A 12668-nucleotide genomic window follows, 5' to 3' on the forward strand; every position below is an offset into this window, starting at 1 on the left:
TCCTATGTGTTGATGAATATTATTCCCCCAAACGTGTTTGGTAAATTTTTTATATTTTTAGGAACAAAATCTATTTAGGCCCCGTTTGGATTAGCTTATTTTTTAGCTTATGCAAACAACTTATGCAATTTTTATGTATTATTGTAAGTTTGTTAAGGTAGTTTATGATAAAATAGCTTATAAAAATACAGTTTTCATTAGTGTAAACTTATAAAATAGCATAAAACCTAATTTATATTGCATAAGCTCAAAAATAAGCTAATCCAAGCAGAGTCTTAGTTTTACAATATAAAATAGAAATATATATAAAAGTAGTGAAAAGTGTGTAGTTATTGATAATTTGTTTATTTTTGGAATTAAAAATTTCCCACCCTCGGTATTAAAAAGTGGGTAGAGAAGATCAATTTAATGTCGCCAAAATCACCAAGTCGCTAAAATCAGTCTCTAAAAGTAGTTGGTGAATCAATCGCAAAAAACTAACACTAAATTTCGGTTTCTAGTTTGGTGGCCAACAACTAGCGCCTAGTGGTTTAACAACAGAAAACAATTGTTCTCTAATTTGGTATCTAAACGAAATCGCAAATGATTTTATTGTTTAGTGACCAAAAAATTTCATAAATGCAAAATTTCTAGTAGCGTATCTTGAATTTCAAAAACATCTCATATATCCACATACTCGAAAAGGTCGTCCAATCACATTAGTGAATTCAGACATCACTCTTTATCCAAAATCATAAAGCAATACATATATGAGTGTTTAGGTCTACAACTTGTACCTACAATTTTGCTCTGTAGAAAGGGTTGCTTCATGGGGTTTTGGTGCATATGTTTTGTAGTAGAATAATGTAACACCTTATTATCCTCACAATTTTACCCTAAGAATCTAAGTCTCCCTTTTAAAGTAGCTCATTTAGGACTTTGTCCTCACAAGGATCATCCCAATTATTGTCTTACCCCAAATTCATAGGAGATGAGAGTCCCAAGAACAGGTTATATGGCATGATATGGTTTGCACTTCAGTGAATGTAATTCTATTGGAGACATGTCAGACACTAAATATAAATACCTCTTCAATCAAGATTCAAACTGTAGTTTGTCACGTTTTGAGGGTCTAACTCCTTCTACGGACCCAACCTCTAGTGGCTATCCTATAGAGCTCTTTAAAGGCATTTAAATTATTTTTCTAAATGCTTTGCTAAATGCATTTAAATTATCCTAAACTCAATTCATACACCATGGGAATGAAAACGCAAAGGGAAAATATATATATATATATATATATATATATATATATATATATATATATATATATATATATATATATTCTCACTTATATGTCGTCTGCACTATTTCTAACATTTTATGGGTCTTAGGCCAAACATAAGAAAAAAGAACTTATTTCATTTAACATAATACACATTAATACATAATAATAGTCTTACAAAATATCAAAAAAATTACTTTTACTCGAAAATTCAAAAGGAGCAAAGGAGCAGTTTCTTCGAGCATTTTGAGATGCAAAATGTATAATCACATTAACATCATGTTCTCCAACATATCCTTCTCAATTGACAAAGCTCCCAAACCGTTCAATATCTCTTGTGACATTGAGGATCTCAAGTAGATTTTAATCAACTTCAATTTTGAAAAACTTTTTCCGTCGATGCTACAATCACGGGCATTGTCGGTAGTATAACTCTATAAACAATTGATACACATTCGGATAAAAACCTGCATATTTGACAAATTTAAGAATATCAATGGCAGACATTGTTTCAGTTGGCAAAGTAACACTTTTCATTCCCTCAAAAGTTTTGTTTCCAAATTTCTGTAATAAGTCAAAACAAGCATTTTTTTTTTTTTTTTAATATTCTGAAGTCTCGCAGTATTCACCTTAAAATCAGGATATTATAAGGAAAATTATGTGAGTATTTGTTCAACATCACAGTCACAGGACCAATGTGGCACGAGGAGGAGATGGGAAATTGAAGAAGAGTCACGACCATGGTGTTGGGTTAAAGAGAATATTATGTGTATCCTAAAGCCCCTACAATTTTTTATATCTCAATATTTAACTTTGTTTTCATTGGGTGCATGGGATAGGGCGTTGGAATCTACCTCCCAAGTTGTTGTGTGATTGATTTTTCCTAAATCTTCAAGAAATGTAGGGATACTAAATTAGACATTTAATATGATGCATGATTATAAATTTGAGAACTAGAACATTACAGTAATAATATTATTTTATGAAAAATGTTTGGATAGGATTAGATTTTGGTTTTTTTTGTTTGCAGTAAAATTTAGGATAGATCGGTTAAGTTTTTATCTTAAAATCAATCTTTGACATTATAACAAACACTCATACTTTTTAAGTAGGTTCACAATTGATTGAAATAGATCAGATTACATATTAAGGTTTAATTTGAATTTACTTATTTAAATTTATTTACTGACATAAAAAAAGACCTATTGACATAAATTATGTGAGAATATTTAGGGCAACTTATGTAATATAGTTATGCAATTTATAAAAACAGTTTGTAGCATATGTAAAACTTATTCATAAAAATTATTTTTGCTTTGCATTTTTTGCTTCCTAGTATCATAGTCCGTGAATTTTCTGTAAAATATTCAAAATGACATGCATAATAATGGTGTGTCTCTTACAATTGTAAATATTATTATTTTCAAGAGCAGTGATTTTGTTATTCAAGACGACGTGTCGTACGAGTGTCATACAAGTATCGGACACGACTACACACCTCATCATAAAGGTATTTGTGTTTCATAGGTTAATTATTACAATTCTAACCTCCTACAACTTTGTTATAGAATAAGTTATTCTCTTCAAAACCAAACATAGATTCTCTAAAGTGGGGGTAACAATACTTTGGAATGGAATCAAGAACCCCTCCCCCTCCCCCTCCCCCTCCCCATCTCCCTCCCCATTCCGATTAAGACCAATGCACATGAAATTTAACATCCTTTCTTCAAATGTACATGCTCATAACTCTCCCCAAGGCCCACTTTATAGTTGTTCTCACATCCAAATATTATATCCTTATCAATTAGAACAATTTTGACTATATTATCAAATATATATAAAAAAAAATGTAAAAAGATTAAGAACATTATATTCTCACCCATCATTTCATTATATAAATACCCCATCCCCCCTTCCCCAACTATCATTGCACACTCATCTCTAACCAACCTCACAAAACCTTAAAAAACACAACAAACTTTGTTGTTGTTTCTTTCTTCTTGCTCCTTTTGCACTAATCCAAGAATGTCGGGGGTTTGGCTTTTCAACAACACTAACGGTGTGATGAGGCTAGTGGACGGCTCAGAGGCCATGGAAGGCGGTCGCCATGGGTCAGGTGGACGGCGCAAGGTTCTTGTTTACACTGCAAGCAACGAGATCATCACATCCTATGGAGTTTTAGAGCGAAAGCTTTATTCGCTAGGATGGGAACGTTACTACGATGACCCTGACCTCCTTCAGTTCCACAAACACTCCACCATTGATCTTATCTCCCTTCCTATGGATTTCAATAGGTTCAAGTCCATGCACATGTATGACATAGTTGTGAAGAACAAGCACTCCTTTGAAGTTAGGGACATGATGATGTAGGCCAAAAAAATTAACTACAATTAATCCCTATGCATGACCTTGTAATTAATTTGGATTCTTGGTTTTGCTTCTAAGTCGTATGTGTGATGGTTTGATTTTTTATTAGTGTGACCTAACATGATTGTTAATTAGTCACATTAATCTATGTATTTTTTAGCATAGGTTTAATTTGTGTTTGGAATACTATATATCTAATATATGTAATATAGAAATACTGGGTGTGTTTGTGTTTGAGTGAATAACTCTTGCAATTATAGACATGATATTTTTTTTCTTATGAAATAATTTTTCTTAAAATACAAAAGTCAACAAATAAATTTTTAATTCGTAAAAATATTTGTTAAATTTTTTTTTTTTTTGGTACATAAATATTTGTTAATTTATTGGTTTAAAAAGATATACTAAAACACTTCAATTAATAATGTATCATAGAAACTCTCATTTGAAAATAATGATATAATTACATATGTACTTCGAATAATTTTGTTTTGCATTTCTTTTATAATAACTTGTATATTGAATAATAACCAATAAAGAATATTGGTCTAAGTAGTAGGGGTTTTTGGTTTCTTAGCAGGTAATCAAGTTTGATTCTTTAACTCCTACGTATAGAAAGAATTCAGTTGGGAGGGGAGAGCTAGAACTCACCTTGTAAGCCCCACAAGCTCTTTAAAGATTAGTCATCATAAACAGGAGTAAAAACTTCGTATTTATAAGATCATAAAAAAAACTTATACCAAATACATTCATTTCTTTAAACGCCAAGTTATAATATTTTGTCTTTAAAGAAAGAATATTTCCTTTGTATTATCTACTTTGAAAATCTTCCATACCTAAAAATATTTTCTCTAAGATTTTACAATACCACCATGCTTTATATATTTGACCAAGCAATGTATACCCTTTTTTATTGGAATTGGATCACAAGGATCTTTAATGCCCCATCCTACGACCCCCTTTTCAATCAATTGAAAAAAGGCACAAAAATTAACTCATGGATAAGAGCTATGTCTACCACACCCCACCTTTTTGGAAAAATATTTAATCATATATGAAATATAAGAAATGAAAATCCCATAAAAAGAGATAGCAAGGAAATTCCATGCAAAACTTAGGGTCTAACCAATAATAGTCAACGGTATGGTGCGATACATGAAATCCCATTATGGTATTGAATGGGCTAGGATGCTATATATTTTTCATTGAGTGAATGAGTGGTCAGTTTCTTCCCAAGATGAATAATCATATTTGATCATAATCTATTAATCTATATATAAATTCTAGATAGTTATCTTATTACTCATCTAACTCTTAATCCTTAAACCAATAAAATTTCTTCATTTAACCAAATCAGTCACTTACAATGACACATCACTTCTCCTTACATCATTGTCATCTCTATCTACTTTTCATATACCTACATTTATAACATTTATATATGATATAAATAGATGGCTTTTGTTACCAAAAAAAAAAAATAGATGGCTTTTCATGTTGTGCACATTAAAACATGAGAACCTATATACTAAAAAACCAAGTCCATTCCTTTAAAAAAAGAAAAATCGTTGCAAAGAGCAATTTAATAATAATAATGGAAAATGGGCTTTTTCTAACATGAAAGAGTGAAGGAAGTGGTGTATGGTGCACAAGTTCCGAATAACACTATAACGAATACGAATTTTATAAAATTCTCCGTTGGATTGAAAGATTATATCATATAGATCATCCATAATTTTTTTAAAAAAAATTGAAAATCATTTGATATGTTATTGAGACCCATCAAAATTAACGGTAAATAAAATATAAACGAACAACAAACCGACAAGTTCTAACCTCTGAATTCATCTCTATCAACGGATACATTTGTTGCAAAAGTCTCTGACCACCAACATTATCCCACTGCCTTATGATTTAAAGAGTTGAGCAACACTACCTTCTGATTTAATATATGTTTTGTGTGTGAATGGCTAGTTTATGTTTAACGTCTCAGGATTTAGAGGGTGAATATCAAACATCTCCATCCTCGAGGAAGTCTTGTATGGTCACAAAATCAAATGTATAGTGCTTAGGCTCGCACACACAAAGAAACACAATTCCCAAAATATTAATCAATTTTTTATCCATTTTATTTGTATGTGTGACTAAACACTACAATATATATTTGTAGGGGTGCTCGCGGTTCGATTTGGAACGGTTTTGAGGCAAAAACTCATCCGATCCGAAAATAAATTCATTTGCGGTTTGGTTCGGTTTTGGATGACAAATAAAAAAAATCCGATCCAATCCGATCCAATATTATGCGGTTTAATTTGGATCGATTTTTGGATATCCAAATTATAAATTGTAATTTTTTTAATAAATATAAATATTATAAAAAATGCTACAAAATAATAGTTTGACATTTTTGACAAAATAAATATTAAGTTTGATGTAAAATATAACATATAATATATTGAAAATTAATATTTTGGAATGACAATTACCAATTATATTCGAAACATATAAAAAGTAAAAAAAAAAAGATTAAATTAAACTAACATATAGTATTAACAAAATTTAAAATAGATTAAATTAATTAACAAAATTTTAAATGAAAAAAAAGTTAATTCAATATATATATTGATACTAATAAAAAGATAAATAAATATTAAAATATATGTATGCGGTTTGGTTCGGTTTGGATCGGTTTTAAGAAATCAATCCGAAATCCGATCCGATCCAGCGGTTTTCACAAAAGAACATCCAAACACATCCAAAAAACTTCGGTTTTTTACTGTTTTCAGTTTTTTTGGATCGGTTTTCGGTTTTTATTTGGATTGGTTTGGATTTGAGCACCCCTATAATATTTGGTCTCGTGGCCATACAAGACTTGCTCCTGCTCCACCCCTAATTTCAATAGGGAAAAAACTAAAGGAAAAATTTGCGCAAAATTATTCATCTTTATCAAATGCAAAAAATGAATATCTTAAATTTTAACATGTTAAACAAAGAAACAATTCGATGTTCACTCAATATTTAGGTCATTGTATTTAAGTGGTTAACGGACTACAACCAAGATTGAATCGATCGAATGGACACTTGGAATTCGATCAATTGAAACAATTATTAGTTAAACTTTACTAATCTTCCAAACAAACTTCAAATTATAAGAGCGATTGAAAAATCATTTTCACTTTAGTATAGCCGCATTTAAGCTCACTCGTAAAACTAAAATATACTTACCCTTTTTCTTCTTAGTGACCCAGTAAAACCCCATCAAAGAGCCTGCCTATTCGTGATAAGCCCTTTTCACCCTCACAGTTGATTGGGATGCAGATTCTCGAACAAAAACACATGTAGCTCCTTCTCAAAGACAGGGTTCTCAAGCAGGGGTTTTGAAGCTTCTTCTATCATTCTCGGTATCAACAAATTACCTCCTCTATTACGTATTAGGAAGGAAAAAAAAAAGATAACAATATCTCCTCACTGGAGTTCTTTGCATTGGGCTCGGTTCGTCTGTTCATTGTAGGAAAGTGTGAAACTTTTACTAGAATAATCATATTTGCAATTACGTATCTTTTTCTTTACAAGATTTGCAATTACTTATCATGATGAAGGCCAAGTTCAACCCATCGATTTTTAAAAACACGTTATCTATGATAAATTAAATTAAATAAAAAAATAAAAAAAAAAAAAAAAAAAAAACTCAAATTCTAGCTTATCACAGAATTCAACTGCACTGCACAACCAGTCAACCATACATTTCATTTCATACACAATAACTCCAAAACAAATTCCAGCTCCACATTCCACCATTAACATGTATCCAAGCTCTCGACAAGGTAAGCATTTATATGTGTTCAGTTATCAAACAGTTCATATTCAAACTCGGTATTATAAACTATAAAATTAAAATCCGCATTTTTTAGATTTTCCAATTCTTATCGCACCGATGTTCCAACTACGTGAATGAGTGATCCCCTAACTGAAGGGAATCCAAACTCCCTTTGTTCACTCACTTTCATTGCAACCTCTACCTCTTCCCTGCAGTTTTTGTGCCATTTCACTTAGCAGCACAATTTGAGATCGGTCAATTCATATTACACATTTATAAAATCAGTACAAAACAAATTTTGCCATTGATTCAACACCGGACAGCCGTAATTCATTACAGCGGGCATGCAGTCACTGCACGCAATCCATTTCCCGTTATGGTATATTAAAAAGTAAAAAGTAAGGAAAAAAAAAAGTAGAACTGTAACTGAGTGTAGATCAAAGTCAAACAGTCCATCACAGGATACACTGATATACATTTTCCCTCTATTCAACAATTTCTAGTAACATTCATATCTTTATCCACCAGCAACAATGTAGGAAATTTTTCCTATTGACATATTGCCCCTCCTGGGTTGATTTTCTTCTAAGTTGCACATTTAAACATCATTTATAAATAAAAACAATAACTATATACTGGCGGTATACAAAAAATTTACATAAACGTCCAATCATATTTTCACCATCTTCGCACGATCAATAACTTATGAAGTGATATTATGGCGTAGTAAAATGGTAAAATATGATAAGAGGTCTTAGCAAAACTTTTTTATACCGTCAATCTATAGTTATTATAAAACTCTTAAAAGAAAAACCTGATTTGTAATCTTTCAATGATCGCTAATTTGAACAGTTAAATCCACCACAAATAGAGAGCCAGATAACCAGGACTAAAAACAAGAGAATTCCGAGAACAACCAATTTAATTTTCATGTTCTGATACCACATCTTCCGACGGACTTGTGTTCCTTGCTTTCTGAAATCTTGAGCCTGAAAATTATAAAATAACGTTAGTATTAGAAAGCATAAGTTTGAAAAACAATGGTGTCTAACCTCAGTCATGTTATTCTTACCTGTGCGCGCAATGTCTCAGTCTTGTCTGAAAGAACAGTTAAATTTTCTCCTCTATCAATAGCCTGAAAACATAAATAATGAAGATGTTAAGTATATATATATATATATTGTCTTGTCCATTGAAATTTGAAATTACTGAATCTAGCTTCAATAAAACTTAAAATAAGGCAACTAATCAGAGCTTCGGTAACACGTACAAACAGGACTTTTGTCAATAGGAAGGAAATTTTTATATGGTTATACAAAAACTTCATAGGTAATAATTAAGTCACTCAAAGTTTCAAGTAGCTAGAACGATTTTTTATTTTTGTCTGCAGACAGCAGTGAATAACTAATTAGGAGCAAATAGTTTCTTTAAATAAAGATTTACGAGAATAACCATTAAACGAACATTGCAAGTCATAACCAAAAAACTGGCAGGGTGTGGAAGAAGCAAGCATATTGCTTGTCCAGGAATGTCTTTCACATTGTTTTTACATTAACACGTTTTGAAATTTTCTGACGAAGTATTGAGGGGGACATTAAATGATGGCGACAGAAATAGCAATTAGCAACCCAAACAGACAAGTCAATCCAAACAGACAAATATCTAAATAAAAAAAATATCCAAGTTTTATTCCTAAGCAAACAGTACCTTGTCTATATTTTCTAACATGATGCTTTTAACTTCTGAAACTTGAGCCTTCACTTTTAATAGCTTTTCAATCTCTTCAGCGTGATCAATGATATACTTCATGTGCTCTTTCATAATCGGTCTGCAATTGGGCACCCATATTATTAAACTTTCTATACAAAATTTGTCTATCCAAGCATTAAGATATCTACAAATCACCAAGGGTTTAGAACAAAACAAGTATACCCGAACTCCTTGTTCAGACTTTTGGCAATAGCTGTATCTGCTTTTCCACCACCATATCTCTTCTTAAAGTCGGCTTTTACACGTTCAAGGAATGCAATAGAGATCTGCTTGCTAACAGAATCTTTGGCAACAACACAGTAAGCTGCAATTTATGGAAAGTGCGGATATAAAGCATTAAAACTAAAATATTCATTGTGCTGCGACTTAATGTTTATAATCATAAGTTGGCGAAAACAATCAGTAGTGAAAAATACACAAACATAGACACGTATACAAGGATTCTATCTGGTGAGAGCATGGGTTGATGTAATCTTGACCGTTTGTTTATGTTGTAAAGTTAAGATCATGTTCCTTACTTACAAAGAAGCTTTTAATTTAATATTTTATATGTCTGTACTCTGTAGGTGTTTATGGAAGCTTTTAATATTGTGGTGTAGAAGTAGAAGCTGGTGTTAATTTATGACGAGAGTATAAGTTGACTATAATTTATGGGAAAGAATCATTATCATTGCAAAACCCTTTCAATTTTTCTTTACCTACAAGTGCTTAACTATAAAGTAAAAAGTTTATCTAAACTAACACTAAAAACTGCAAAAACCACAGACATGCAAATACCTCCACTGACCATCCATTTGTTTTGCACCCTAAGCACAGGTCAAAAAAAATGTACACAATATGGCATGATGGTGAAGGCTTGGGACTTTGGAGAATGTTCCCCTCAAGGTCTCATGTTCGAATACTCCCAGTGTCACTTCTTGTGTTGGGTCAGTCCATATAAAAACAAAAAGCTTTGGCTTAAATCCCCCCCCACCACCACACCCTAGTAGACGTTGGGATTGGTGTCCCTTGGATTAGTCGGTCCTTGGCCGGATACCGAGTCTTTAAAAAAAAAAAAAGGTGTTCCTAAAAAGCATGCATAACTAAAATCATATCCAAAAAATTCAACAAAAGGCACCCACAGATATTGCTAGCCAGGTTCATTCAAAAAATGAAAATATCGCTAGCCTGGTATTTTTTTTTTAATAAACTCAGTATCCGGCCAAGGACCGACTAATCCGAGGGGTCCAATCCTACCGTACGTGTGTGTGTGTGTGTGTGTGTGTGTGGGGGGGGGGGGGGGGGGGGGGGGGGAGGGGGGGCATTTAAAGCTAGAGCAAAGCTCTTTATAGACTAGCCCACTGAAATTAGCAACAGGGAAATCGAACCTAAGACGTTGATGGTCCCAAGCCAACACCACTAGGCCAAGGTGTCAATGTCAATTCAGTGGCAAAAATTTGATCTTGTGATTTCACGGAACAAAGTTCAAATCCCCTCAGAAACCATGGTAAAATGCTTGTTACTGTCACTTCAATTGATATAAATTTCCTTCTTCCCAAATTTTTTCATAAAATAAACTTGTAGATGGATACATCATCTAATGGCACAAACATGCACCCCAAAAATCACCATTTATCTTAATTAACTGACAAACCTTAATTAGAACCCATTAAATCAAATTAAGCTCCTCTTAACAATCAATTCATTTATTTACTTCAATTACCAAAACATAACAAAAATCCATAAAACCAAACAAAACCCACAAACCAAATTAACTCAAAACCCAAAAAATCAAAACTTTATGCACAAACAACTGGATCCACCACCAAAACCATGCAATTCAGATTCAATTCCAATTTCAGCTCCAAACAACAAAACAAGCCATTCAAATCATGCAATGAAACAACAATACAAAGATGAACATAAAGAAACAATAGATCAAACTTACCATAACCATCTTCAACAAGAAAATTGAAAGTGTGATGGTCACAGTTGTAAGTGAACTTGTTATTTGAAGAAGGTAGTTTTTGAAGACACTGAGCTGCAATGGCAGGGAAGTTTCCAGTGAACTCGGTGTACTCAGCTAACACCATTGTTCCACGAGCTACAAAGCTGTATATGAACGATTCCTGACTCATTTTGGTCTGTAACTGAGTTAACTCGGAACTCAGACAGAATGAGAAAGCTTGGTTTGGTTGTTTTGCATCTATCTACCGCCCTATGTTATTATTACCAATTTCTAGAATTCTTTTTAGCCGTTTTATTAGAAAAATTATTTCCTTTATTCAAAAAATATCCTTGTCATTTTATCAACAAAAAAATCCTTATCAATAGAGATTTTTAAAATAAAAAATAATTTATTTGTATTCTTTTTTTTTTTTTTGAGGAAACAAAATTATCTATAACCGTTACACATAGATATAATTTATAAAAAAATAGTGCTAAAATTATCTATAAAAATATTTTAAATTTTCTTTAGTATCATATAAAAATTCCAACAATTTTTAATCACTTAGATATTTTTTGTTAAGATTTTTTATCCCTATTTTTAAGTTAATTCATTTATATATCATTTGATTTTTATTTTTTTTTGTAATTATATATTATAGAAATTTCTTTTACTCTCGTCAAAAAAAGAAAAAAAATTCTCTTACACAAATTTTATTTTTTTTAACCATAGTTGAATTAAATATGTATTTTTAAAATTTTTCCGTTAAAAACTCATATTTAATTATATTATGTTAAAAGAAATTAAATGTTTGTATGAGATGTTCTTAAATCCCAACTAAAAAGAAATTAAATGTTTGTATGAGATGTTCTTAAATCCCAACTAATTTCTTCGAGGTAGCTGAGATTCATTCAAGGTCTTTACATCTCTAACAAATATTTCTCCATATATGCACTTGCCGAGGATCGACCAAGTGGTTAAAAAACCCAAATATTTACTTGTGTCATACTATATTGGTTCATTTAAGACTAAGGTCCGTTTGGCCTAGCTTTTTTTGAACTTATGCAAATAGTTTATGCAATATAAATTAAGTTTTATGTTATTTTATAAGTTCACACTAGTGAAAATTATAATTTTATAAGCTATTTTATCATAAACTACCTTGACAAACTTATAATAATATATAAAAATTGCATAAGTTTTTTTGCATAAGCTCTAAATAAGAAGGAAAAAAAATCAGGTCAAACGATACCTAAATAAATATGATTGTGTTGTGTCTATCTTAGTCTTTTTGAGCTGTCATGATCCAGTATGGCTGACTAAGTTTGACGAACGAGTGTGAAACGAAATCTACAACTACACTACAAATATTTTCTTTCGGCGATATGTTAATTTTCTCTCATATGTTAATGTTAATTTTCTTTCGGAGTTATTATATATGAAACTAACAAATTTGATTGGAGGAAAAAGTAGATGATTATTAAAATGACATAATTACATTATTAAAGTGAAAGTTAGCGGGA

General features: G+C 31.4%; 2 protein-coding genes across 2 annotated transcripts; one reads left to right on the forward strand and one right to left on the reverse strand.

The window, feature by feature from the left end:
* The first annotated feature begins 3209 nt into the window (after positions 1 to 3209).
* LOC123885430 (flowering-promoting factor 1-like protein 1) lies at positions 3210 to 3892 on the forward strand. Its single transcript, XM_045934713.1, has one exon. The coding sequence runs from the start codon at positions 3290 to 3292 to the stop codon at positions 3632 to 3634; it is 345 nt and encodes a 114-aa protein (XP_045790669.1). The 5' UTR covers positions 3210 to 3289; the 3' UTR covers positions 3635 to 3892.
* Positions 3893 to 7883: 3991 nt separating this feature from the next.
* LOC123884458 (vesicle-associated membrane protein 724) lies at positions 7884 to 11450 on the reverse strand. Its single transcript, XM_045933550.1, has 5 exons — positions 11146 to 11450; positions 9381 to 9522; positions 9156 to 9276; positions 8521 to 8583; positions 7884 to 8437 (listed from the first exon to the last, which is right to left on the reverse strand). The coding sequence occupies exons 1-5, from the start codon at positions 11333 to 11335 to the stop codon at positions 8288 to 8290; spliced, it is 666 nt and encodes a 221-aa protein (XP_045789506.1). The 5' UTR covers positions 11336 to 11450; the 3' UTR covers positions 7884 to 8287.
* Positions 11451 to 12668: the final 1218 nt, after the last annotated feature.

This window comes from Trifolium pratense, linkage group LG5 (genome assembly GCF_020283565.1).
Source record: "Trifolium pratense cultivar HEN17-A07 linkage group LG5, ARS_RC_1.1, whole genome shotgun sequence".
Taxonomy (NCBI): domain Eukaryota; kingdom Viridiplantae; phylum Streptophyta; class Magnoliopsida; order Fabales; family Fabaceae; genus Trifolium; species Trifolium pratense.